Here is a 26,787-nt window from a genome sequence, read left to right on the forward strand (position 1 = left end):
CGCAGAGGGGCGGGGCAGTGCGCGCGGCTGAGGCAGCAGCTGGAGCGGCCGAGGGGAGCGGCCGGGTGGCCCGGGGGCTCTGTCCGCCATGGAGGCCGTGCCCCGCATGCCCATGATCTGGCTGGACCTGAAAGAGGCCGGCGACTTCCTCTTCCAGGCGGCTGTGAAGAAGGTGAGCGCTGCTCTCCCCTCCCCGCTCCTTCCGCGTCTCCGCCGTCGGGCCGCGCGTGACGCCCCTGCGCGCCCGTCCCCTCCTCAGGCCCCGCCGAGGGAGGCCGGGAGGGGCCCCGCTGGCTCCCGCAGCCCGGCCCAGCCTCCTTCCTCACGCGCCCGGGGCCGCACCGCGGCCTCGTCGGAACCGCAGTTTAACTTTGGTCCCGGGCCACCCACGGCGCCCGCCGGGCACACACTTCCTCGGTGTGACGCCCCGGACCCGGTCCTGCTCCGCCCTCCTCGCGCCACAACCGCCCCGCGGGGAGCAGGGTGAGGCGGGGCGCCCACGGCCCTCGGCGCGCGGTCCTCCGCGACGGACGGGCGGACGCCGCGGTGCTCAGATCCGTGTTGTCAGACGGGCCCCTGCGCGGGGGCTCTGGGCCTCGGTGCACTTGTGTCCGGTCTTCTCGGAAGAACCCTACCCGGAGCCCTCCGACCGGACCGGACCGCGCGGTTCCATGTCCCTCGGGGGCGGGTCGCCGCTTTTCCAGCTGCCCCCAGGGGGTAACCGCGAGGGAGCTGCGGCGAGGCCTTCGCTCTCGGTGGGTTGACTCGGTCGGAGGACGCAGGCGGGGCTGGCGCTCATGGAGGCAGGGGGCCTCCGGACCGCAAGATCGGATGTAAAAGTCGGGCTGGTGCGTGGACTGCGCCGCCAGAGCCCCTGCGACCTGTGCCGTGGGAAGGGCCGCTGGTCGCCTTGAGGGTCTGCCGGAGTGAGAAGGACCAGCCGGCGCATCCTCGGGATCAGCTTGTTTACAAAAGCAGTGGCCAAAGGAAAAACACAGTGACCCGCACGAGGCCCTGTGCCCGCAGGAGGCCCGGGGACCAGCAGGAGGCCCGGTGGCCCAGGTGGTGCAGGGGCTTGGGAGCTGGGTGTGGCTCGGGGCTGAGCGTCGACCTAGGAACCAGGAGGTGGGGGTTCGATTCCCCATCAGGGCACAGGCCCGGGTGGCGGGCTCCATCCCCAGTGGGGGGCGTGCAGGGGGCAGCCTTCCCTGATTCTCTCTCATCGATGTTTCTCTCTCCCTCTCCCTTCCTCTCTGAAATCAATAAAAAATATATTTCTAAAAAAGAGAAAGAAAATGGGCTTGGAAGTAGTTTCCTCTCTACACCGCCCTGCGTTCGTTCAGACACTGACAACTTGTATTCCGTCGAGCCCATCAGTTAACCTCGGACCTTTTTCCTCACTTTGAAAACCAGAAAACTCACCTAAAATTCCACGTCTTTCCCAGACTTTGGCCACTTCTCCACCTGCTCTTTCGCACACGTGCGGTTCTTTCCCTTGTCCGAACCCCTAGCTTTTCATCCTCTTCCTGGTGACAGTTGTCTGTGCTGCTCTGTGGTACCCCCCCCCCCCCGCCCCCAACCCCGACTGCAAGTGACCGGAGGCATCTCGGTGCCTTCGCAGCCTCGTGGGCCCCCTCTCCCTGGTGGGCACCCAGGAGAAGGTGACTGTCTGACAGCTGGGAGGGACTTAGAGATACTGGCTCTCACTTGACTTAAACCCAGCGGAGAGCATCTTGGCTCAGACGCGCCTAGGACAGTGATGGGCAACCTTTTGAGCTTGGTGTGTCAAACTTCGCCAAAAAACTGAGCATAACTCGGGTAGTGTGTCACTTTGAGGAAAAAACTAACTCCAAGACTCTAGTCGCAAACGTTTCATCCTCAGGAGCAGCAAATGTTTCATCCTCGGCATGCGGCTGCGTGTCATCAGAAATGGCTACGTGTGTCAGTGCTGACACGCGTGTCATAGGTTCGCCATCACTGGCCTAGGAGATGGCCTTGTTGGAAGTTAGCCTGTGGGGGCTCACACGATGGCGACACGGTGTCATGTGAGCAGTGGCTTCCCCGGGAGAACCTGGCCTCCGAGAGGAGTTGCTCAGGAGACAGGTTCCTGTGCATCTGCTCTTTTATTTTTTAAATGTTTTTTATTGAGTTCAGAGAGGAAGGGGGAGAGAGAGACAGAAGCATCAGTGATGAGAGAGAACCATGGATCAGCTGCCTCCTGCACGCCCCCAATGGGATCGAGCCCGCAACCCGGGCCTGTGCCCCTGACCGGAATCTACCTAGAGACCCTTCGGTCCGCAGGCCGACGCTCTGTCCACTGAGCAACACCGGCCACAGCTGCTCTTTTTCTTCGTTTCCTTTTCTTTGGGCGTGGGAAAGGTGCCACCATTTATTTGATAAGGTCTGGCACGTGTTTGCATGAACCCCCTTAGCCATCTGTGGGTAGGCTGCGCTTGAGCATGGCCACCTCCTCCAGGGCACCCTGGCACTGTCCTGACGAGGGGACGCCCCTGCAGCCAGGGAGCTCTCCCTGACCTGGACTCCTCTCCCCAGCCCTGGAGCCCCCACTCTGCCCAGGCCACTGGCACCCAGTTCTTTTCTCCCCTTGCTCTGAGCTGCAGGAATATCCACTTGGAGCTGAAGGGAAGAGTTCAGGACAGTAGGGTAAAAATTGGTTGTGTTAAGGCAGGCGTCCTCAAACTACGGCCCGCGGGCCACATGCGGGTGTTTTTGCCGTTTTGTTTTTTTTACTTCAAAATAAGATCTGTGCAGTTCATAGTTTTTTTTAAAACTATAGTCCGGCCCTCCAACAGTCTGAGGGACAGTGAACTGGCCCCCTGTTTAAAAAGTTTGAGGACCCCTGTGTTAAGGTCACTACGCTGAGCCCTGATGATACAGATGGGTAAGAGGTGATACTTTTTTTCATGGCATTCATAATCTAGTAGAGGAAATTTAAAAGTTAGATGGTGACATCAGTGGAAGAGTAGAAGTATGTGCAGTATATAGACATACCAGACCAAGAAAGTTCCATCACCCTGAGCAACGTGACTCGGTGGTTAGAGCTTCGGCCTGTTCACGGAAGGGTCTCGGGTTTGATTCCCGATCAAGGGCATGTACCTGGGTTGCACGTTCGATCCCCGGTCCCTGTTGGGATGCGTACAGGAGACGGTCAATCAATGTGTCTCTCACATTGATGTTTCTCTCTCCCCCCACCCCTCCACTCTAAAAAATCAATGGAAAGCCCTGTTGGCATGGCTCAGTGGTTGAGCGTTGACCTCTGAGTCGGAACATCACGATTCGATTCCCAGTCAGGGCACATGCCTGGCTTGCAGGCTCAATTCCCAATGTGGGGGGGTGCAGGAGGCAGCTGATCCATGATTCTCTCATCATTGATATTTCTATCTCTCGCTCCCTCTTCCTTCCTCTCTCTCTTTTTTTAAAAGTATATTTTATTGATTTTTTTACAGAGAGGAAGGGAGAGGGATAGAGAGTTAGAAACATCGATGAGAGGGAAACATCCATCAGCTGGCTCCTACACACCCCCTCTACTGGGGATGTGCTCGCAACCAAGGTACATGCCCTTGACCGGAATCGAACCTGGGACCCTTCATCCGCAGGCCAGCACTATCCACTGAGCCAAACTGGTTAGCGCTTCCTTCCTCTCTGAAATAAAAAAATACATATATTTTTTTAAAAGAAAACATCTTTAAAAAATCTAGCCTGCTATATTTGGTCAAACATTTAACTAACTCAACCCTAATGCCTTGACAGGCCTTACGTGGCCCTCGGGCTGGACAGTCCCCACCCCCATTGGTTCTGGCCATGCCTCCTGGCCGGTGGGTGTGGTCACTGTCTGAGGCAGTCAGTTGAGGTGGTGGTTGGGCAGGCATGCCAGCTCCCTCTCTGGTGTGAGCCGTGACCCTCCCTTTGTCCTCTGTCTGGTCATTCCTGTCACCCAGCCTTGGGCCTTTCCTCACCGCCGGCGACACTGCAGACCACGTCTCTCGGTGGTGCCTTCCCAGCCAGGAGCGTGGGCTGCTGAAGAGGCTTTGCACTCCCACTCTCGCTTGGCACCTTTGGTCTACATTTACTGTTGGGTTAGGGATATGGTTGGGACCCAGAGCACAGCAGGGTCCAATCCTAAAGGAGGCTTGGCTTTGTGGCCTGTTTGGGGATGCTCCTTAGGACCCCATTTCAGCCCCCTGAGTTCCCCGGCCTCCTGAGCTGGCAGAGTCCTGGGCATCGTAGAGAGGCTGCAGCGTGGTGAGGACCAGCCTGGGATTCACGCAGGGCCGTCCACTTTGCTCAGAGGAGGAGGCTCTGTGGCCAGCCTCTTGGTGCTACCCTGTGATTGAGTTCCTGGTGGCCCAGGAGTTGAGCTGGTGGTGGTTGTGGTGTGGATGGCTCCTGAGCCCTGACTGGTGATTGTGAGATTGGGGGGCGGAGGGGGGGGGACGGAGCAGGAGCCGGGAGTCTCTATCCCTGGTTTACATTCCCCTCCTTTCTCTCCAGTTTGTCCTGAAGAACTATGGAGAGAACCCGGAAGCCTACAATGAGGAGCTGAAGAAGCTGGAGCTGCTCAGACAGGTAGGAGGATAGTATTTGTATGAGGTGTGAACGGGATTGGTTTGAAAGGACATAAAGAAACCACCTGCAACTGTGTTCTCATTTTATTTTTAGTTTTGCTATTGTGTGTTCTTATTTATTTATTTATTTATTTATTTTTTTAAAATATATTTTATTGATTTTTTTACAGAGAGGAAGGGAGAGGGATAGAGAGTTAGAAACATCGATGAGAGAGAAACATCGATCAGCTGCCTCCTGCACACCCCCTACTGGGGATGTGCCCGCAACCAAGGTACATGCCCTTGACTGGAATCGAACCTGGGACCCCTCAGTCCGCAGGCCGACGCTCTAGCCACTGAGCCAAACTGGTTAGGGCCTTATTTAAATACTAGGGGCCCAATGCACGAATTCATGCACCTTGAAAGGAACTGTGGGCCACAAGGCTGTGGTAGGCACAGGGGCAGGTCTCGGCCCATCCTCTGCGTCCCCGCTGGGCCCCTCCTGCTGCGGCCCGCCAGTCTCCTGTCTGCCGGCAGCCCCGCCACCGCCACCGCCGCCGCTCCCACACGCTGAAGATGCCAGCCCCGCTCGCACCTGCTGACGCGCAGAGCATTTGGGGCCAGCACCAGCAGTGGGTGCGAGTGGCGGATGCTGCCCCGATCGCCTCTCAGGAGCAGGGGGAGGTGGAGAAGCCCTCAGGGGTGATCAGGGCCGACAGCTGCCGCTCGCACCCTCTGATGGCGCCAAGTGACCAGGCACCAGCAGCAGGTGTGAGTGGAGGCTCTGGCACCGGCTGCTGGTGTGAGTGGGGTGGGTGCAAGCGGGGCCGGCGCTGTCAGTGGGTGCGAGCAGGGCTGAGGCTGGCAGCGGTGTAAGCGCCAGGCGGGACCGCGGCACATGGGAGCAAAGAATTTTCAGTAACCACCAAAGGCTCACCCCAGTGACAGCGGCTGGTGCCCCCACTCACCTGCTTCACCATTCCACTGCGGCCAATGCCCGCCATGTTCCGCACACACACCCTGGTGGTCAGCACACGTCATAGCAACTGGTTGTTCGGATGTTCCGATGTTCAGTCTATTTGCATATTAGCCTTTTATTATATAGTACTAGAGGCCCGGTGCACGAAATTCGTGCACGGGGGGGTGGGGTCCCTCAGCCCAGCCTGCACCTTCTCCAATCTGGGACCCCTCGAGGGATGTCCGACTGCCTGTTAGACACCGGGATCAGGCCTAAACGGGCAATCGGACAGCCCTCTCACAATCCAGGACTGCTGGCTCCCAACTGCTCGTCTGCCTGCCTTCCTGATTGCCCCTAACCAATTCTGCCTGCCAGCCTGATCACCCCCTAACCACTCCCTGCCAGCCTGTTTGCCCCCAACTTCCCTCCTCTGCCGGCCTGGTCACCCCTAACTGCCCTCCCCTACAGGCTTGATCGCCCCCAACTGCCCTCCCTTGCAGTCTTCGTCCCTACCAACTGCCCTCCCCTGCAGGCCTGGTTCCCCCCAACTGCCCTCCCCTGAAGGCCTGGTCCCCCCCAACTGCTCACCCCTGAAGGCCTGGTTGCCCCCAACTGCCCTGCTCTGCTGGCCCGGTCACCCCTAACTGCCCTCCCCTGCAGGCCTGATCGCCCCCAAATGCCTGCCCTTGCAGGCCTTATCCCTCCCAACTGCCCTCTCCTGCGGGCCTAGTCCCCCCAAACTGCTCTTCCCTGTAGGCCTGGGTCCTCCCCAACTGCCCTCCCCGGCTGGCCTGATCGCCCACAACTGCCCTCCCCTGCTGGCCTGTTCTCCCCCGACTGCCTTCCCCTGCAGGCCTGGTACCCCCGAAACTGCCCTCCCCTGAAGGACTGGGTCACCCCCAACTATCCAGCCCTGCAGGCCTGGTCCCCCCCAACTGCCCTCCCCTGCAGGTCTGGTCCCACCCCCCAACTGCCCTCCCCTGAAGGCCTGGTACCGCCCCCCTCCCCAACTGCCATCCCCTGCAGGCCTGGTTTCTCCCAACTGCCCTCCCTTGCAGGCCTGGTTCCCCCCAACTCACCTCCCCTGCAGGCCTGGTCTCCCCCTACTGCCCTCCTCTGCTGGCCCAGTCAGCCCTAACTGCCCTCCCCTGCAGGTCTGGTCCCCCCCCCCCCCCAACTGCCTTCCCCTGAAGGCCTGAGTCCCCCCCCCCAACTGTCCTCCCCTGCAGGCTTGGTTCCCCCAAACTGCCCTCCCCTGCAGGCCTGGTTTCTCCCAACTGCCCTCCCTTGCAGGCCTGGTCCCCCCCAACTCACCTCTCCTGCAGGCCTGGTCTCCCCCTATTGCCCTCTGCTGGCCTGTTCAGCCCTAACTGCCCTCCCCTACAGGCCTGGTCCCCCCCAACTGCCATCCCCTGCAGGCCTGGTCCCCCCCTACAGCCCCCCCAGGCCTGGTCCCCCTGCAACTGCCCTCCCCTGAAGGCCTGGGTCCCCCCCAACTGTCCTGCCCTGCAGGCCTGATTGCTCCCAACTGCCCTCCCTTGCAGTCTTCGTCCCTCCCTTGCAGGCCTGGTTCCCCCAACTGCCCTCCCCTGCAGGCCGGGTCCCCCCTCTAAGTGCCCCCCCGAGCAGGCCAGGTTTCCCCAACTGCCCTCCCTTGCTGGCCTGATTGTCCCCAACTGCCCTCCCCTGAAGGCCTGGTCCCCCCCCCAACAGCCCTCCCCTGCAGGCCTGGTCCCCCCCAACTGTCCTCCCCTGCAGTCCTGTGTCCCCCCCAATTGCCCTCCCCTGCAGGCCTGATCCCCTCAACTGCCCTCCCCTGCAGGCCTGGTCCCCGCCAACTGCCCTCCCATGCAGGCCTCGGTCCCCCCCAACTGCCCTCCCCTACAGGTCTGGTCCCCCCCCCCCCAACTGCCCTCCCCTGAAGGCCTGGGTCCCCCCCAACTGTCCTCCCCTGCAGGCGTGGTCCCTCCAAACTACCCTCCCCTGCTGGCCTGATGGCCCCCAACTGCCCTTTTCTGCTGGCCTGGTCCCCCCCTAAATCCCCTCCCTTCAGGCCTGGTTGCCCCCAACTGCCCTCCTCTGCAGGCCTGGTCCCCCCCAACTTCCCTCCCTTGCTGGCCTGGTCGTCCCCAACTGCTCTCCCCTGAAGGCCTGGTCCCGCCCCCGCTCCCCAACTGCCATCCCCTGCAGGCCTGGTTTCTCCCAACTGCCCTCCCTTGCAGGCCTGGTCCCCCCCAACAACCCCCCTGCAGGCCTGGTTGCCCCCAAATGCCCTCTCCTGCAGGTCTGGTCCCCCGCAACTCACCTCCCCTGCAGGCCTGGTCTCCCCCTACTGCCCTCCTCTGCTGGCCCGGTCAGCCCTAACTGCCCTTTTCTGCAGGCCTGGTCCCCCCCCCCCCAACTGCCCTCCCCTGCAGGCCTGGGTCCCCCCCAACTGCCCTCCCTTGCTGGCCTGGTCTTCCCCAACTGCCCACAACTGCCCTCTTCTGCCAACCATCTTGTGGCGGCCATCTTGTGTCCACATGGGGGCAGCCATCTTTGACCACATGGGGGCGGCCATCTTGTGTCTTGGAGTGACAGTCAATTTGCATACTACTCTTATTAGATAGGATAAATCTATGTATATAAAAGGCTAATACGCTAAGTGTCCATCGGACCGGTCACTATGATGCACACTGACCACCAGGGGGCAGATGCTCAATGCAGGAGCTGCCGTGACACACACTGGCCATTTACAGAGAATTGGCACCCCGGACCTGGCGCTCACAGAGCAACACTAGGCTTCTCCCAAGTGGGACACAGGCCCCACCACCACCCCGGAGCGACAGCCCACCAAATCGCAGCTGATGCTGCCGAGACCCCATGGTGCAAAATGTGGCCCACAGTCCAGCCCAGCCCAGCCTGCAAACATTGCTATGGGCGCCGGGTAATGATGTCACATAGCAAAGCCTGGCTTCCTCTTCCTAGCAACTAGCCTCCTTGGAGTTTTTTCAGTCTGGGAACATGACTTGCTTTACAGCCAGGTGGAAACATTTTACACTTTTACACCAAATGTCTGTGAAGTGTTTTCCCGTGCCCCATCTCATTTGATCCTCACAGAAGTCCTGGAGTGGGTAGATAGGAGACTCGGTAGAATCCTATTTTCTTTTCATTAGCTGGAAAGTGGAGATTTAGAAAGCTTAGAAACTTGACCCGACTGAAAAGAAGTAAGAAATGGTGGACCTTGAAAGTGACTTCAGGTTTTCTCACTGCTCAGATTATAGTCAAACACTGCTGCAGTTAAATAGCCAAACCAGCCAGGGCGAGGAGTCTGTTTTATGTCAGTACCAAACTGTTTTGATAACTGTAACCTTGTAGTGTAGTTTGAGATCAGGTAGCATGCTATCTCCAACTTGGTTCTTTCTCAGGATTTTTCTGGTTATTTTGTGGGTCTTTTGTAGTTCCATATAAATTTTGGGATTATTCTAGTTCTGTGAAAAATGTCATTGGTATTTTGATAGGGATTGCATTGAACTATAGATTGCTTTGGGTAGTATGGTCATTTTAACTATGTTAATTCTTCCTTTTATAATAACTTACAGTCTTCCATTTGTTTGTGTCTTCTTTAGTTTTTCTCTTTAGTGTCTTACAGTTTTCTGAATACAGGTCTTTAAATTTATTCCTAGGTATTCTTTTTGATGCAGTTGTACATGGAATTGTTGTCTTAATTTTTCTTTCTCATAGTTTGTTGTTGGTGTATAAAATTCAACTGATTTCTGAATATCAATTTTGTACCCTATACTTTACTGAGTTCATTTATTAGTTCTAATAGTGTTGTGTGTGGGTTTTTGTGTGTGTGTGTGTGGAATCTTTAGGGTTCTCTATAGTATCATGTCATCTGCAAATAATGACAATTTTACCTTTTTCTTTTTCAGTTTGGATGCTTTTTATTTCTCTGTCTGATTGTTCTGACGTAGACTTCCAAGACTGTGCTCCAGAGTGCAGAGTCCTGGAGGGGTTCTAGCCAGCGGGCCCCTCCCCTGTGTGCAGCTGCGTCTCAGAGGGTTTACTGTCTGCTCTGCTGTTTGTTTGAGCAGAGGGGTCATTTGCTTTATTTTTCTTCTGGAAATAGGAGTATCTTTATTGCTTATTATAAAAAATTGAAAATGTTCTCTATAAATACATAAAGAATTAAATATATCTTTATGTATATCTGTGTGTATAGAATAAGAAAAATTAAACCCTATTGCTCAGGGACAGTCAGGTAACATTTTCATATGTAACCGTATAGATTTTTATCTTTGTCTATATAATGTAGTTGGATATCAGTGTCTCCATGCTGTTACATAAATGAAATCATACCACTCATCTGTTATGTACTTTTCCCCCCAGTGATACAGATGTTCTGGAAATTTTAACATATCTTCAGTTTTTCTGGGTGAGGAGCATTCTCTTGTGTGGGTAGCCTTGACATAACTTACTTAAATAATTCTCTCTTTTTCCCTCCATCTACCCAAACAGCTGCTTTATATTTTTCTGTTACAGTTTACATTCAATATTTTGTATTAGTTTCAGGTATACAGCATAATGGTTTGATAATTATATGCTTTATAAAGTATTCCCAGTACCTGTCTGACACTACTAACATATACATAGTTATTACAATCTTACTGACTATATCCCTTATGCTGGACTTTAGGGGCCCCCCGCAGCCATCAGTCTTGCTGTGTCTGTGTGTCTGTTCCGTCTTATTAAGCAGCCTCTTTAATGGGCGTGTTGGCGGTGCTCACTGTTTGACCTGTTAACAGTGCTGGCCCAGCGGTCCCAGCGTGCTCACTGAAGCAGTGGCTCTTCGGGATTTCTGTTGTTTTCAGGTGCAGAGCTGTGGCTCACATTCTGAGTATATCAGACTGTTGATGCAGGTTGTAAACTGCCTTCCAGACGGTGGGGCTGATTCTGCCACCACTCTGGCCGGCGGGACGGTGTGTTGGGTGGATGACGTGGACGCAGCAGTGGGCTTTCCTGGCCCTGGGTGGGCAGTGTCCAGCTCTGACGTTTCCTGGGCGTCAGGGAGCAGGCGCCCAGCCTGTCCTCTGCCCCGAGTGACGGCAGGCCTGCTTCTCCCATCCGCCCCCAGAACGCCGTCCGGGTCCCACGGGACTTTGAGGGCTGCAGCGTCCTCCGCAAGTACCTGGGCCAGCTCCACTACCTGCAGAGCCGGGTCCCCATGGGCGCGGGCCAGGAGGCCGCCGTTCCTGTCACCTGGTGAGAGCTGACGGCCCGTCTGGGTGCTGGGGATGCCCCTCCTCCCTTCTCCTGTTGCAGAGGGTGGGCGCAGCTGGATGTGGTGTCTCCAGGGCCTCCCTCAAACCCTGCGTGGGGGTGGCTGGGCCCTCACCTGCCCTCAGGATGACCAGGTGCCATGTCTGCAGGACCGAGATCTTCTCAGGCAAGTCTGTGGCACACGAGGACATCCAGTACGAGCAGGCCTGCATCCTCTACAACCTGGGTGAGCTGCCTCCCGCCCCTCAGCAGGCGATGGGCAGTGGGCTGATGTAGGGAAGACCCCTGTATTCGGACCCCTCCACTGCCTCCCACATCTCTGCCAGCGCCTCTTTTCTGGGCCACAGGGAGCCACCTGCTGGGGGAGGTGTATGGGGCTGCTGCCACAGGGGGCTCCGCTGGGAGGGATGGCCGCAATGGCCTCTGACTGGACAGCTCCCGACCCCTCTTTGACTTTGGGCTGCTTCAGGCAGAAGGCAAACAAGGTTCGGCTCAGCCGGCTCTGCTCTCAACCTGATGACTCAGCCCCAGCTGGGCTCCAGGGAGAAGCTTCCAGACTGGACTTCTAGGCTAGTGTCTGCACAGGAGCCCCTCCTTCGTCCACCTGCACCCCTGCGTGGTGCAGAGCAGGAGACTGGGAGGCTTGGCCAGACGCCTGAGTTTCCCCATTTGCTCAGCTTTGATGTCCATGGACCAACTGCCCCAGTTCAGACCCCCGTTTTCCTGATCATGGGCGACAACACTGTGCCCTTTGCCTACTGTTAACAGGTGTGGGGAGCACCCCCAGACTGACACTGTGCCCTCTGCCTCCCCAGGTGCACTGCACTCCATGCTGGGAGCCATGGACAAGCGGGTGTCTGAAGAGGTGAGCAGGGGAGGGGAGGGGCGGGGCAGTGGACGGGACATTGGATGTAACAGGGAGGGCTGCTGCGCGTCCTCAGATCCCGAGTTGGGCTGAATCCTGTCCCGGATCTGGTGCTGCCCCGGCCACCCTCCTTCTCTCCCTCCCAGGGCATGAAGGTCTCCTGCACGCACTTCCAGTGTGCAGCAGGCGCCTTTGCCTACCTGCGGGAGCACTTCCCCCAGGCCTACAGCGTCGACATGAGCCGCCAGATCCTCACTCTCAATGTCAACCTCATGCTGGTAAGGAGGCGCCCTGGTGGGAACGGAGTTGAGTCCAGGGAGGGGACACTTAGGGCTGGACCCTAGACAGGCCCAGCAGAGGGCAGTGCAGGGCCTTGGCTCTGGTCTGCGAGCTCCGGTGGGTCAGGAGCAGGCTGGGAGCTGGAGGAGAGGGTGTGGAGCGTCCCTGTGGTCTGCCCGCTGGAAGGGCAAGGCCTCGGTGAACCAGGGAGTGGACCTGACCGGTTGCCCCAGGGCCAGGCTCAGGAGTGCCTTCTGGAGAAGTCGATGCTGGACAACAGGAAGAGCTTCCTGGTGGCCCGCATCAGCGCCCAGGTAGGGATGGGGAGCTGTGCTCAGGGCAGGCCTTTGGTGCTCTGCCGACGCCCCCTGACGCCCCCTCGGCCCCCAGGTGGTGGATTACTACAAGGAGGCCTGCCGGGCCTTGGAGAACCCCGACACGGCCTCGCTGCTGGGCCGGATCCAGAAGGACTGGAAGAAGCTGGTGCAGATGAAGAGCTACTACTTTGCGGCTGTGGCTCATGTGAGGGCACCGCGCCTCTGGCTCTGGGCTGGGCTGAGGGCCCAGCCTGGGAACTAAGTAGCGATGTCTCTTTTCTCCCAGCTGCACATGGGGAAGCAGGCTGAGGAGCAGCAGAAGTTCGGGGAGCAGGTGAGTGAGTTGTGAGGACAGCACTCAGGACTGGTTCCAACCTTGTTAGTGAGACGCCAGTGGGTCCCTTCCCTACAGAACAGGGGAGGTGGTCTTCTCTCAGCCTCGCACCTCCTCATCCCTGCTGCAGCCTGGGGTGTTCCCTCTGTGCAGCCCTCATCCCTGGGAGCCGAGGAGGCACAGCAGACTCCCCCAGAGGGGCTGGCTGGCACCCAGCTATCTTGCCTTCTAGTGGGTCATGTGATGGCCAGGCAGAGCCCGTTGGGGGCAGAAGGAGGAGACTCCAAGCAGGGAAGGACCAACAGGCTCTGCCCACTGTCCCCACAGGTCGCATACTTCCAGAGTGCCCTGGACAAGCTCAGTGAAGCCATCAAGTTGGCCAAGGTAAAGCTGAGAAAGGGCCTGCTGCCCCAAGCCCCAAGGAGAGGAGCAAGCCTGCTGGCTGGGGGTGCTGGCACGGCCCTAGTTGATACTGAGCCCCATCCCTACCCTCCAGGGCCAGCCTGACACTGTGCAGGATGCACTTCGCTTTGCTATGGACGTCATTGGAGGAAAGTGAGTCTGTGGGGCCGGGGGTGGCCCTGGTTCTTCTCACGAGGAAGGGTCTTGGCCCTCTGCCTGCACCCTTGGGAGGGAGCCACCAGCGCCAGAGAGCAGTGGCCCCATGGAGGCCAGCTCCTGGGCCCCTGCTGCTCGTCCAAGACTCCCCCCTCCCTTCCCTGGGCCCCCAGGTACAATTCTGCCAAGAAGGACAATGACTTCATCTACCACGAGGCTGTCCCAGCCCTGGACACCCTTCAGCCTGTGAAAGGTCTGACGCTGGGGGAGGCTGGGGGTCAGGGCGGAGGTACAGGGGCATAGAACAGACGTGAGGTCTGCATGGGCCTGGTCTCCACAATGTCTCTCTCCCAGGTGCCCCCTTGGTGAAGCCCTTGCCAGTGAACCCCACAGACCCAGCTGTCACAGGCCCTGACATCTTCGCCAAGCTGGTCCCGATGGCTGCCCATGAAGCCTCGTCTCTGTACAGGTGTGTCGGGGGGTGCCCTCGGCACTGGGGGGAGTGGGATGTCTCAAGAGACAGGCTTCCAGCCACTGCTCTGTCACTTCTGCAGTGAGGAGAAGGCCAAGCTGCTTCGAGAGATAATGGCCAAGATTGAGGACAAGAATGAGGTCCTGGAGTAAGTGTGGGACTGGCTGGAGGCATGGGGGTCACCCCAGACCTCGGTGGGTCCCTGGTGCTGCCTGCAACAGGGGAAGTAATAGTGAGATGCTCCCCGCTCTCCCCCCCCAAGGTCTTATTTACTAGACTTATCGTCTAGGTGAGAGCCCAAGTCTTGGGGGGGTGTCCATTCTGTCCCAGTGCTGTCCGCAGTGCGGTGGGCACGCCCTGGGGGCCAGGCCAGGCCTCGGGGTGGGGTCAGGGTGCTGGTCTCTCTGCTAGGGCCTCAGACCTGTCTTCAGTTGTGGGGGAGACTCACCGTAGTGCACTCCCTGTACATGTGAGGACTTGGGTCAGCACCCATCACCCACCTGGTCCTGGTGTCCCCACAGCCAGTTCATGGATTCAATGCAGCTGGATCCCGAGACCGTGGACAACCTGGACACGTACAACCACATCCCGCCCCAGCTCATGGAGAAGTGTGCAGCGCTCAGCGTCCGGCCCGACACTGTCCGGAACCTCGTCCAGTCCATGCAAGGTGGGGGGGGGGGGCAGGTGAGGGGGGATGTCATCTCCTGCGGCCTTCCCCCTGCCCCCCAGGATGGAGGTCGCACCTCTCCCAGCACCTGGCACAAATACCCTCCCCCACCCGCACCTGGGTGCTTGCTCGGCACGCATCGGGCTGCACATAAGCCTTGACTGAGGGTAGTGCTGTCTCCTGGGGCACAGGCCCAGGTGGGTGCCTGGTCTGCCTGCCTCAGAAGCTGTCCCCCTCCCCATGCACACCCTCAGTGCTGTCAGGTGTGTTCACGGACGTGGAGGCCTCACTGAAGGACATCAGGGACCTGCTGGAGGAGGATGAGCTGCTAGACCAGAAGTTGCAGGAGGCAGTGGGCCAGGCAGGGGCCAGCGTGGCCGTTTCCAAGGCGGAGCTGGCAGAGGTGAGGCGAGAATGGGCCAAGTACAAGGAGGTCCACGAAAAGGCCTCCTTCACCAACAGTGAGCTGCACCGTGCCATGAACTTGCACGTGGGAAACCTCCGCCTGCTCAGTGGGCCACTGGACCAGGTCCGGGCTGCCCTGCCCACACCAGCCCTCACCCCAGGTGAGCACCCCCATCCTGGGCTGTGGCGGAGACAGCTGGGGCGTCTCTGGCCTCACTGACCCCTGCTGCCCCCAGAGGACCAGGCCGTGCTGCAGAACCTGAAGCGCATCCTGGCCAAGGTGCAGGAGATGCGGGACCAGCGCGTGTCTCTGGAGCAGCAGCTGCGTGAGCTGATCCAAAAGGACGACATCACTGCCTCGCTGGTGACCACGGACCACTCCGAGATGAAGGTGCGGGAGCCGGTGGCGGGCCCTGGCTTTGGGCTCCACCCTGAGGTGGCAAAGCCCTGAGTGTCTGTCCTCACCCCAACACCCTCAGAAGCTGTTCGAGGAGCAGCTGAAGAAGTACGACCAGCTGAGGGTGTACCTGGAGCAGAACCTGGCTGCCCAGGACAACGTCCTCCGCGCGCTGACCGAGGCCAACGTGCAGTACGCGGCTGTGCGCCGGGCGCTCGGCGAGCTGGACCAGAAGTCAGTGCCTGGCCTTGCGTTCCTGCCCAGAACCCCACCCTAAGTGTGGCTCCAGCTGCTCACCTCCCGCCGGCCCCTCTGCCCGCCAGGTGGAAGTCCACGCTGCAAACCCTGGTGGCCTCCTACGAAGCCTATGAGGACCTGATGAAGAAGTCCCAGGAGGGCAAGGACTTCTACGCGGACCTCGAGAGCAAGGTGGCAGCCCTCCTGGAGCGGGCCCAGTCCACCTGCCAGGCCCGCGAGGCTGCCCGCCAGCAGCTCCTGGACAGGTAGGTGTGGCCCCGGGACCACAGGGTGCTGCAGCCCAGACCCTGGCTGGGCTGATAGGGCTGGTTCCCCTTGTTGCCTCGTCCCGCAGGGAGCTGAAGAAGAAGCCACCCCCACGGCCCACAGCCCCCAAGCCCCTGCTGCCCCGCAGGGAGGAGGGCGAGGCTGGCGAGATGGGAGACCTGCCTGAGGAGCTGCGCAGCTTGCCCGACGCCTTCCTGGGAGCTGCCGCCGCGCTCCGCTTTGCTCCGGGCCCCTTCCCCGGCTCAGCGGGCCCAGGACCTCACTATCTCTCAGGCCCTTTGCCCCCAGGCAGCTACTCAGGTCCCACCCAGGTGATGCAGCCTAGGGGCCCCCAGGCCCCAGGGCCCCCTGCGATGGCCATGGCACCTGGACCCACGATCTATGCGGCGCCTGTCTACACCCCAGAGCTGGGCCTCGTGCCCCGCTCCTCCCCTCAGCACGGCGTGGTGGGCACCCCCTATGGGGCCGTAGGCCCACACCCCCCAGCTGCCAGCCTGCCCTCTGCCCCCCCTCCCCAGTTCTCGGGCCCCGAGTTGGCTATGGGAGTCCGCCCAGCCACCACCACAGTAGACAGTGTCCAGGCGCCCATCTCCAGCCACACAGCACCCCGGCCAAGCCCCACCCCTGCTCCTCCCCAACCCTGCTTCCCAGTGCCCCCACCCCAGCCACTGTCGATGCCCTACACCTATCCTCTGGGGCCTAAGCAGCCCCTCACAGCACCCCCAGCCCAGCACCACTTCCCTCCTGCGGTCCCCACGGGGTTTCCAGCCCCGAGGATAGGGCCCCAGCCCCAGCTTCATCCCACACGGGTGGCATTTGGGCCCCAGCCCCCCCAGCAGCTCCCCCAGCAGCCCCCCCAGCAACCCCTGCCCCTCCAGCATCCCCACCTCTTCCCATCCCAGGCTCCAGGGCTCATGACTCCCCCACCCCCCTACCCCTTCGCCCCTCAGCCTGGTGTCCTGGGGCAGCCACCACCACCTCTACACTCCCAGCTCTACCCAGGCCCCTCTCAGGACCCCCTGCCCCCTCACTCGGGGGCTCTGCCTTTCTCCAGCCCTGGGCCCCCTCAGCCTCCCCATCCCACCCTGGCCTATGGTCCTGCCCCTTCCCCCCGGCCCCTGGGCCCCCAGGCAGCCCCTCTCTCCATTCAAGGCCCCTCACCTGCCAGCCAGGCCACCCCTAGTCCCCACCTGGTGCCTTCACCTGCCCCTTCACCGGGGCCTGGCCCAGCACCTCCTCGGCCCCCTGCGGCAGAACCGCCCCCATGCCTGCGCCGGGGCACTGCGGCCGCAGACCTGCTCTCCTCCAGCCCCGAGAGCCAGCATGGTGGCACCCAGCCTCCCGGGGGTGGGCAGCCCCTGCTGCAGCCGACTAAGGTGGACGCAGCCGAGGGCCGGCGGCCACAGGCCCTGCGGCTGATTGAGCGGGACCCCTACGAGCGTCCTGAGAGGCTGCAGCAGTTGCAGCAAGAGCTGGAGGCCTTTCGGGGCCAGCTGGGCGATGCTGGGGCCCTGGACGCCGTGTGGCGGGAGCTCCAGGATGCGCAGGAACATGATGCCCGCGGCCGCTCCATCGCCATTGCCCGCTGCTACTCGCTGAAGAACCGGCACCAGGACGTCATGCCCTATGACAGCAACCGCGTGGTGCTGCGCTCGGGCAAGGACGACTATATCAACGCCAGCCGCGTGGAGGGGCTCTCCCCGTACTGCCCGCCCCTGGTGGCCACCCAGGCCCCGTTGCCTGGCACAGCGGCCGACTTCTGGCTCATGGTACATGAGCAGAAAGTGTCTGTCATTGTCATGCTGGTGTCTGAGGCGGAGATGGAGAAGGTGAGGAGAGGTGGGTGGGTGCCCAGCAGGGATCCTGGAAAAGCATCGCTAACCGCCCTCTTTGCCCCTCAGCAAAAGGTGGCACGCTACTTCCCCACCGAGAGAGGCCAGCCCATGGTGCACGGTGCCCTGAGCCTGGCGCTGAGCAGCGTCCGCACCACCGAGACCCACGTGGAACGGGTGCTGAGCCTGCAGTTCCGTGACCAGAGCCTCAAGCGTTCACTCGTGCACCTCCACTTCCCCACCTGGCCCGAGCTGTGCGTCTGCCGCCTGGGTGGGTGGGAGCATGGGAGGGTGGCGAGGCCTCGGTCAGGTGTGACTAGGCCCCCGCCCCTCTCCCCCCGCAGAGGCCTGCCCGACAGCCCCAGCAACCTGCTGCGCTTCATCCAGGAGGTGCACGCGCATTACCTGCACCAGCGACCCCTGCACACGCCTGTCGTCGTGCACTGCAGCTCCGGGGTGGGCCGCACGGGAGCCTTTGCGCTGCTCTACGCGGCTGTGCAGGAGGTGGAGGCCGGGAACAGGCTCCCCGAGCTGCCCCAGCTGGTGCGGCGCATGCGGCAGCAGAGGAAGCACATGCTGCAGGAGAAGGTGAGGCGCCGGGCGCGGGAGGCTCCGCCCTGAGGGCCGGCCCCCACTGACCAGCCTGTGCCCCTGCAGCTGCACCTCCGGTTCTGCCACGAGGCGGTGGTGAGACACGTGGAGCAGGTCCTGCAGCGCCACGGCGTGCCCCCGCCCTGCAGGCCCTTGCCTGGCACAGGCGTCAGCCAGAAGGTGAGCAGGAACGCCTGCTGGGACAGGGCCAGTGCAGCCTGTGGCCCGTCCTCACCCGCCTCTCCTTTCAGAACCACCTCCCTCAGGACTCCCAGGACCTGGTCCTCGGAGGCGACGTGCCCATCAGCTCCATCCAGGCCACCATCGCCAAGCTCAGCATCCGGCCTCCTGGGGGCCTGGATTCCCCAGTTGCCTGCCTCTCGGGCCCTGTGGAGCCCCCAGGCCTGCTGCCAGCCAGTCTTCCAGAGTCCACCCAGCTCCCCTCCTCCTCGCCGCCCCCCCTCTCTTCACCCCTGACCGAGACACCCCAGCCCGAGGAGGAACAGCCCATTCCTGAGGTCCCCAGCCTGGGGCCCCCCTCCTCCTCCCTGGAGCTGCTGGCCTCCCTCACCCCTGAGGCCTTCTCCCTGGACAGCTCCTTGCGGGGAAAGCAGCGGATGAGCAAGCAGAACTTCCTGCACGCCCACAACGGGCAGGGGCTACGGGCTGCCCAGCCCACCGACGACCCCCTCAGCCTTCTGGACCCACTCTGGACGCTCAACAAGACCTGAGCAGGCTTCGCAGCCTGGTCCTCACACTACATCGTCTCGCCTGCCGCCTGCCTGCCCATGCCCAGCAGGGCCTCCCGAGGTGGCCTGGTCTCTTCCTCCTGTTCTTGCTGCCTTCAGCCCTTCCTGGTCTAGCCCGCACCCCTGTGGGGTGCAGATGTGTCGCAGGCCTTAGGCCTTGAGGCAGGTCCTGCTACTGTGTAGGACCTGATTTTTTCCAGCTCTTTGCTACTTAATAAACCAGTGTCTGCCCATTGCTGGCACCGTTCGTGGCCTTGGGTGGGTGTGGTGGGTGAGCTGGGGGCCACCTCCCGCCGTGACTGTCCCCTCTGCTCCTTGTATGGCTCCTGCCTGGAGCTGCTGAGCTAAGGGTCTGACCGTGTGCTGGAGGGAGGCACGGGGAGGAGGGACTCGCGGAGGAAGCACAACTGCTCACAAGGCCCCAGCGGGTGTGGTTTTGTACAAAGTTTAATGTTCCCGTCCTGAGGCAGGACAGCTCAGACGCAGTTATGCCCGACTCGGTCCAGGGCATTGGCTCCACAGAGCCCCTCGCGCCCGCCCGGCGCCCTCAGTCCAGCTTCTCCAGCACGGAGGGCACGTACACCAGGCTGAGCTCGCTGCCGAAGTTGCAGACGACGGCGGCGTTCTCCAGCACCAGGATCTGGCGGGCGGGCTGGGCCTCGCTGTTCTTGCCCAGGTACACAGTCTGCAGCAGGTCCCCGTAGTTGAGGTCCCAGAAGGAGACACAGCCCTGGCCCCCGGTCACCAGGAGGTTGTCTGAGATGACCCCCAGGCTGGCCCCACAGCCCAGGTCCTAGAGACAAGGACAGGACAGGCTCAGTGTCTGGAGTCCCTCCCTGAACCGCGAGAGCAGGAGCCCCGCCTACCTGCTGGATGGAGTAGAGCTTGATGCCCGTGCTGCGGTCCCAGATGCAGATGAGGTCGTCCAGGCCGCTGCTGATGACGCAGGAGGTGGAGCAGGTGAGGGAGGTGACGTCCCCACGGTGGGCGAACATGTGGCTGACCCGGCTGCCGGTCAGCACGTCCCACAGGCAGATGGCCCCGTCCTGTCCTCCGCTGGCCAGCACCATGGTCTAGGGGAGTGAGCCAGGAGCTGGGTGTCCAGGGGATCCCCAGGCCCAGGGGGTGGCCCACGCCGCTTCCCAGCACCCCGCCCAGGTCCTCACCTGGTCTATGTACACAGCTGTGATGGCCCCCGAGTGGCCCTGCAGCGTGAAGAGGCAGCACGAGTCCTCCAGACGGAACACCTGGGGGGACGGGCATCAGGTGCTGGTCTCGGTTTTGGCCAGGAGACCCCACCCATAGTACATCGAGGCACCTGCAGCCTCTCCCCGAGCCCAAACACCATGCCCCGTGCTACGTCACGCCAGTGCCCAAGACACGGGCCCACGCTCACCCTCAGAGTGTGGTCTTGGCTCCCGGTCACGAGGCGCCCGGCAGCTGCCCTCAGAGCTGTGATGGGTTTCTGGTGGGCACAGGGCACGGTGTGGGTCAGGCGGCAGGCCACCCTGTCGCTGCTGCTGTGCACAGGGGCCGCGGGAGAGCTGCCCTGCCCTGCAGACAACAGGCCAGCAAAGGTCAGCCCCTTGTAGGCAGCCCCTCCCCCACCCGTCAGATGCAGCACCTGCCCAGGCCAGACCACTGACCTCGGAACTGCAGGGGGCTGAAGGCAGCGTGGGTCTCCAAGGAGAAGAAGTCGAGGGAACCGTTGAGCCGGGCAGCCACAATCCTGAAAGGAAAGCACGCCAGGTGGCTCCCTGAGACCCTGGCCTTGGGACTGAGCTCAGCTCCGCTGGGAGCCAGGAGGGACCACGGCCAGGAGGGAAGTACAGGTGCTGGGAAGAGATGCGGGAGAGGCCCAGATGGCAACCCCATGACCCTGCCTCAGTCCTTCATCTGTGAAATGGGAACAGAGCACCACCTCCCGGTGGTCCTGAGCAAAGAAGTTAATCTGTGTGAGTGATGCTGGGCGTGTCATGGGAGAGCGCGGAGGGCCTGCTACAGGAGTCGCACAGAAGCTGCTTTGAAGCACCACCCCCTCCATTTATTTTCCCACAAAGAAACCGGGACTTCCTTCAGATCCCAGGCACACATGGACCGGCACAGGCGGGACATGTGCCCAGTGGCCCCAAAGCCTGTAAGTGCCCAGGAGTCAAAGTTCACTCCCACAGCAAAAGGCACTGCGTGTGTCCAGCTTCTGCCTGTGGGGTGAGGGCCACAGCGTGGGGCAGGCGAGCTGCAGGGAGGGGGCCGAGGAGAGCATGGTCGCCAGGCGCTCTGGAGGCTGGTGGAGACGTGGGCTTTCCCTAAAGCACAGGGAATCCGCAGGGAAGGACTTCCAGGACTGGAGGGCCCGACGCACGTGGCCAAGCTGGAGGGCAGGACGGTGGCCAGGGCCTGTGCCAGAGCCGGGGGTTGCCGGAATGGCGGTGGCAGCAGCAGAAATCAGAGCTGAAGGCAAGAGGTTCGTTCCTCTCCTGCCCCAGCTCCAGCTCGGACGGTGCCACATGGTCGGGGCCCTGGAAGGCAGGGTCAGCGTGGGGCAGGCAGGGGAAGCAGCAGGAGGCACTGGCGGGCTGAGAGCCGTCCCCGTCCCCGGGAGTGTGCTGAGGAGGGAGGCGGGAACGGGCCAGCAGCAACGGGAAAGGAAAGTTTAAACAAGGCTCTTTGGAAAGCGCATTTTTCTGGAACTGAAAATGCAGCCAAGAAACTCAGGAAGTCAGCTTCGAGGCCAGAGAACTTGGGACCTCAGAAGGGAAAGGAGGAGAATGGTCCTCGCCTCCGGTGGCCACAGGGGCTCGCGTGGTCTCTTTAATTTGCACTCTCCCACAACACGCCCAGGTATCACCCACACGGATTAACTCCTTTCCTCAGGACCACCCGGGAGGTGGTACTGCTGTTTCCATTTCACAGATGAAGAGCTGAGGCAGGGTCATGGGGCTGCCATCTGGGCCTCTCCCGAATCTCTTCCGGTGGCCACTGGTGTCAGCTGACTAAGAGCTTCCCCGTTAACCGACCGCCTCCCAGAGAGGGGACCACCTGCTGCCCCGGGGAGCTGACTGCAGGGCAGTGCAGGCACACGCAGTGAGGAGAGCCGGGCCAGGAAGGCCGGGATGTGGGCCGAGGCGGGCAGCCTGCGCTCACCTTTTGTCCAGGAAGACGAGGGCAGTGATTCCCGAGGAGGCCTGCTCACTGCTGCAGCGCAGTGTGCCCTCGACAGCGTCCCACACCTGCAGGCCCAGGGCCATGAGCAGCTGCAGCTGGAGAGGCCCACAGCCCCTGCCCGCCTCCAGCCCCCTGCATCCTCCTCCTGTCCCCTGCCCCCCTCTAGTCCCCTGCCCCCCTCTAGTCCCCTGCCCACCTCCAGCCCCCTGCATCCCCCTCCTGTCCCCTGCCTACCTCCAGCCGGCCGCTGCTCCTGCCCACCACGATGAGGTTGCCCTGCAGCTCCAGGCTCCAGATGGAGCCCTCGGCACTGGGGGCCCAGGCGAGGGCCGGGGCGCCCTTCTCGGGGGAAGAGCCCCCCTCGTCCTCAGGGGCCTGGGGCAGCATGGGCCCAGGGGAGGGAGGGCACAGGGTCGGTGTGTGGACGGGGGCAAGCCCCTCCTGCTGGTACGCTCGCTGAACCAGGCGGCTGAAATCGTAGCCCGGGTTGTCCCGAGAGCGGCCGCAGCCCGCCCGGTGCCGGGGCTCAGGCTGAGAGGGCTCCGAGAGCCACGGCCGAGCAGAGAAGCTGGTGTCGATCAGGCAGGTGAGGTCGGGCTGGTCCCCGAAGACGGAAGGTGCGAGGCCCCGGGGACAGTGCTGCTGCGGAGGGCTGTCCCCAGGCTCCTCGGCGCTGCTCTTACCGCCGTCCGACAGCCGCTCCCAGCTCTCCTGAGCCTCGAACACGCCGCCCGCGCCGCCGCCGCCGCTGTCCCTGCGCTGCCTGCGGGGCCGGGAGGGTGGGTGAGGGCGGCGAGGCAGCAGGGGTGGGGGCCTGACTGTGACGGACACCTACCTGGGGCGAGGGATGCGCGTGAGGCAGTCCCCGGTCTGTGCGTCCCACACGCACACGTGGCCCGCCAGGCAGCAGCTCACCAGCAGCATGCCGTCGCTGGCCAGGCACTCGATGTCCTGTGGGCACAGCATGGCCATGGGCACGGGCACGGGCACGGGCGCAGGGGCAGCCGGCCGAGGCACCGCACTCACCATGAGGTGCCCACGCAGCACCAGGGGCACGATCTCCGTCTCGGGGGGCGCGTAGCCGTAGTCGTCACAGGGCAGGTCCCCGCGGCGCCGCCGGCCCGGCCCGCCGCCCTGCTGCCCGTAGTTGCGCGGGCAGAGCACACGGTACAGGCAGAGCAGCAGCAGGACCAGGACGATGCCCGCGGCCAGGCCCAGCGCCGCCACCCTGCGGAGAGGCGGGTCAGGTGCGCCCAGGCCCGTCCCGCGGCAGCCATCCCGCTCGGGCCTTACTTGTACAGGGTGACGTCTCCGTGGGTCTGCGCCACGCCCGGCCCCTGGGGGCCGGCCTCCCAGAGCCCGCTGGGCCTGGGCTGCAGCGGGGGCCAGGCGCTCCGGCCGTCCTGAGGGTGCCGCCCCTCCAGGGCCTCCTTGGGGTTCAGGCGGAGCGTGACCGGGATGATGGGCAGCAGGCTGATGTACCTGGGACAGGGCGGGGCAGCCTCAGCCAGGAGGCCCCTCCCAGCCCAGCCCTGGCCCCTCAGCCTTGCTCGTCACAGACACCCGTGCCGGCCGGAAACAGCATCCAGACCAGGGGGTGCCCACCCGAGGGGGAAGGGACGCTCTGGGGACGGGGGGGGGGGCTAACACCGCCGGGAGGTGCACGCAGCCCGACCCACCTCTTGGCCAGCGTGATGTTGTAGTAGCCGAAGAGCGTCGGCCAGTGGCGGAAGGACAGCTCCCGCCACAGCTCCTCGTCCTCGGGCCCCCAGGTGACCTCGGGGGCGGGGCTGTCAGGGACGCCCTCGGCCGGACCCCCGGACTCGGGCATCTCCCCTGGCAACGTGTGGTTCTCAGGGAACTTGGGGGCATCGGGTGGGAAGATGGAGAAGGCGGGGTCCGGGTGGCTGGCGGGCAGCATGCCTCCAGGCACAGGCACGGGAGTGAGGGCGCCCTCGCCCAGCGGGCTCTGCTCCGTCACCTGGGCCGCGAGGTAGATGCGCAGCCCAGCCGGGTCTGTGTACACCAGGATGCCGATCCAGACCACGGTGCCCGCCTGCGGGGGCGCGGGTGCTCAGCCGGGGCTCTGGGCACAAGGGGCAGCCCCCCACGTGCTTGGCCCTCCTGCCAGAGGCGGCAGCACAGGGACCTCGGGCTTCGGGGAGAGGACACGCCAATCTCCTTCCCTCTGCCTCCCAGGCCCCCACTGCCATCGGGCCAACTGCCCGGGGACCCAGCTTCCTCTCCGTGCTCAGGGCTGGGAGTCCTGGCCCGGAAACAGCAGCCCCCCAGCCCCCACCTCAGCTGCGACCATTCCCAGGGTCGGCGGCCAGAGGGACGATGCCGGGCCTGCTGCAGGGCACCCACAGGCCTGTCCTCACTTCACTCCCTGGGGCAGGCGCCCAGCCTGCCCGCCCCGTGTGCCTGATGCCCACACACGACCAGCAGCGAGGAACCCCAACTGGGAGCCGTGCTGGCTCCTGCCCGGGGTCACCACCCCTGCCCCTGACGCCCCAGGACTGCTGCCCCCAGACCAGCTGTTCACCTCGGAAGCAGTTTGGGCGGAAGAGGAGCCCCCCTCCCCCCGCCCGACTCTAAGGCAAAGCGCAGGGCAGGCCGGGGGAGGTACCATGATGAGCCGCTGTGCCAGGCGGGTGCGGGCCAGGAAGTAGACGACGCGCAGCCTCTTGGGGAGCCGCAGGTTCCGGAAGGAGGACGGCTGCAGCGTGATGGTGTGGGGGGTGGCCGGCCGCACAGCCAGCTGCCGCTCGAAGCGCACGGGGCGCCCCCCTGGCTTAGCGGGAGGCAGGCAAGCCTCAGGGGGCAGCCGCTTGTTCAGGTCCGCCAGCTGTGGGCACAGTGGTCGGAGTGAGCTCCCCGTGGGCTGAGCTGCCCGCTGAGGGCACACCTCACCCAGAGACCCTGTGAGTCAGCCAGGGCCCAGGAGGCGGGCCCGCTCCTACCTCCATCCTGCGAATGTCGATGGACAGGACGGTGGTGAAAAACAGCATCTGGAGGAAGAAGTCGGACACCAGGCCCACAACGGCAAAGAGACAGAACTCCTGGAATCAGAACAGGGGACCCCGTGACCTCAGGGCCCAGCCGGCCCCTGCCCTGCCTGCAGGCACCTCACCATCTGCACAGCCCCAGGCAGCAGCAGAGCCACAGTCTTTCTGAGTCTGGGCGCGGCCAAGCAGGGGCCGTGCGGGCGCCCTCCCAGCCCGCCAGGGGGCAGCAGAGACCCAGGTCTTTATCCAGAGGCGGCCGCTCTCCCTGAACCTCCACCCCTCTCAGTCTCACCCAAGCTGGAGAGCTCTGAGCCCCACCAGACTGCACCCAGCCCGCCCTGTGCCCTGTGCCCTGTACCAGGGCCCTGCCCACGCGGGGGGATGGCATCTCTCAGGGTTCAGAAAGGTCCCCACCACAGCTGCACTGGACCGGGTCCACCCTGCCCTCCTGTGAGGCTCGGCACGCCCACCAGGAGGATCTCCAGAGGCTCACAGTGGCCTCGTCAGCTCCAATGCCCGAGACTGCCCTGTGCCCGGCAGGTGCAGCCGGCCCGCCCCGGGCAGGACCTGGCCGTGCTGCGTCCCCTTCCTGCCTCTCCCCCGCGTGGTCAGCAGCAGGCCGGCTCCGCCTCAGTGCAGGGCTGCCCGCCTCTGCCCACCGCCCCACCGCTGAGCGAGGGCACTTTGCCAAGAGCAGGGCCACTCGGCACCAGGGCCACTCGGCACCACTCGGCCCTCCTATGGGGAACGTGACTAGGGACGGCAGGTGTGGGTCAGGAAGAGGGGACCCGTTCGGGAACCGGGTCTGCCTGGATCGGCAGAGCCGATCTGCACTGCACTGGGCGCCCGGTGCCTGGCTCACAGCGGGCGGAGCGCAGCCGGGCCTCACCTGGATGGCGGGCACGAGGGTGAAGTAGCCGATGAGGATGATGCCCAGCTCCGTGGCCATGTTCTTCATGATGGACCAGCCCTCACAGCTCAGGCCTGCGGGGACAGCAGGGCCGTGGGCGGTGCTCGGCCCGTCCGCTCCGTGTCCGCAGGCCACCCATGATCCTCGCGGGCAGAGACGGGGGAGGGGCCCAGCCTCCGGAGGCAGCCATCCCCCCGCGCCCACCCTCAGGCTGCGAGCCCGGGCCCAGGTGCTGCCATCCCTGCTCGGCTGCTGCAGGAGGGGCCCCAGGGCACAGGGCCGTCGGAGGGAGGGACGGGGCGGGAGCAAAACCCAGCGCTACCCGTCCGGACACTTCCAGCCTCCCCGCCGGCCACGGGGCAGAGCGGCTCTGGGTGAAGGTCACTTCCCGCACCTCTCGGCACGTCAGCCGCAGGGCCCGGCTCTCCCAGAGCCTCAGGTTTGTGGTTGAACAGCCCCCCAGCCCTGTCCCCCAGACGTGGGGCTGGGAAGAGGGGTCACAGTTTAGGCCTCCCGGCCTGGGCTCGCGTGTCCCCAGACCCCAGCTCCTGCCGCTGAGGCCACAGGGCTTTGCTGGCAGCCGAGGAGCCCGACGAGCTGCGGAGGAGGCAGGAGGGTCCCGCCTGGGCAAGGCCCAGCAAACCCACAGCCGCAGAGGCCGGTTGGCTTTCTGACACTGAACCAGGGCCCGTCTCCCGAGGCAGGACCCGTGGCTCTGGGGAGGAGCCAGCACCGCCCCCCCACCCCCCCGCCCCTACCTTGGGCAATGCGCAGCTTCACCTCCAGGTCCACGGGCGTCGAGACCACGGACTTGGTCAGCACCAGCACGTTCTCCAGCCCGATCACCACTACCAGGTAGGGGAAGATCTCGCTGGGAGGAGAGGGTGGAGAGCACTGAGCCCCAACACGCAGCCAGCCCTACAGGCCT

At 62.9% G+C, this 26,787-nt stretch overlaps 2 protein-coding genes across 4 annotated transcripts in view; one reads left to right on the forward strand and one right to left on the reverse strand.

Annotated features, from left to right (window-relative positions):
* The first annotated feature begins 14 nt into the window (after nucleotides 1–14).
* Nucleotides 15–19,009, forward strand: PTPN23 (protein tyrosine phosphatase non-receptor type 23). The gene is made up of 24 exons (XM_079794520.1): nucleotides 15–172; nucleotides 4,513–4,587; nucleotides 10,640–10,767; nucleotides 10,935–11,011; nucleotides 11,601–11,650; nucleotides 11,797–11,928; nucleotides 12,163–12,243; nucleotides 12,320–12,451; nucleotides 12,533–12,580; nucleotides 12,908–12,964; nucleotides 13,077–13,135; nucleotides 13,312–13,391; nucleotides 13,493–13,607; nucleotides 13,693–13,758; nucleotides 14,132–14,277; nucleotides 14,532–14,843; nucleotides 14,919–15,073; nucleotides 15,162–15,313; nucleotides 15,403–15,582; nucleotides 15,672–17,433; nucleotides 17,506–17,690; nucleotides 17,781–18,024; nucleotides 18,094–18,207; nucleotides 18,279–19,009. The coding sequence occupies exons 1-24, from the start codon at nucleotides 89–91 to the stop codon at nucleotides 18,756–18,758; spliced, it is 4,914 nt and encodes a 1,637-aa protein (XP_079650646.1). The 5' UTR covers nucleotides 15–88; the 3' UTR covers nucleotides 18,759–19,009.
* A 196-nt stretch (nucleotides 19,010–19,205) lies between these two features.
* Nucleotides 19,206–26,787, reverse strand: part of SCAP (SREBF chaperone) — a 29,741-nt gene continuing 22,159 nt past the window's right edge. For 2 of the 3 annotated variants that reach the window (XM_079794522.1, XM_079794521.1), the window contains exons 9-23: nucleotides 26,618–26,730; nucleotides 25,839–25,933; nucleotides 24,905–25,003; nucleotides 24,571–24,789; nucleotides 23,621–23,997; nucleotides 23,235–23,423; nucleotides 22,968–23,169; nucleotides 22,777–22,892; nucleotides 22,176–22,704; nucleotides 21,921–22,006; nucleotides 20,423–20,505; nucleotides 20,173–20,330; nucleotides 19,943–20,023; nucleotides 19,643–19,849; nucleotides 19,206–19,569 (exon numbers count right to left, since the gene is read on the reverse strand). In XM_079794522.1, coding sequence (XP_079650648.1) covers nucleotides 19,324–19,569; nucleotides 19,643–19,849; nucleotides 19,943–20,023; nucleotides 20,173–20,330; nucleotides 20,423–20,505; nucleotides 21,921–22,006; nucleotides 22,176–22,704; nucleotides 22,777–22,892; nucleotides 22,968–23,169; nucleotides 23,235–23,423; nucleotides 23,621–23,997; nucleotides 24,571–24,789; nucleotides 24,905–25,003; nucleotides 25,839–25,933; nucleotides 26,618–26,730 — 2,800 coding nt within the window. In that variant the 3' untranslated portion in view covers nucleotides 19,206–19,323. The remainder of the gene's footprint in view (nucleotides 19,570–19,642; nucleotides 19,850–19,942; nucleotides 20,024–20,172; nucleotides 20,331–20,422; nucleotides 20,506–21,920; nucleotides 22,007–22,175; nucleotides 22,705–22,776; nucleotides 22,893–22,967; nucleotides 23,170–23,234; nucleotides 23,424–23,620; nucleotides 23,998–24,570; nucleotides 24,790–24,904; nucleotides 25,004–25,838; nucleotides 25,934–26,617; nucleotides 26,731–26,787) is intronic. The other variant, XM_079794523.1, reaches the window with a different exon arrangement.

This window comes from Cnephaeus nilssonii (genome assembly GCF_951640355.1).
Source record: "Cnephaeus nilssonii genome assembly, chromosome: 17".
NCBI classification, from domain to species: Eukaryota; Metazoa; Chordata; class Mammalia; order Chiroptera; family Vespertilionidae; genus Cnephaeus; species Cnephaeus nilssonii.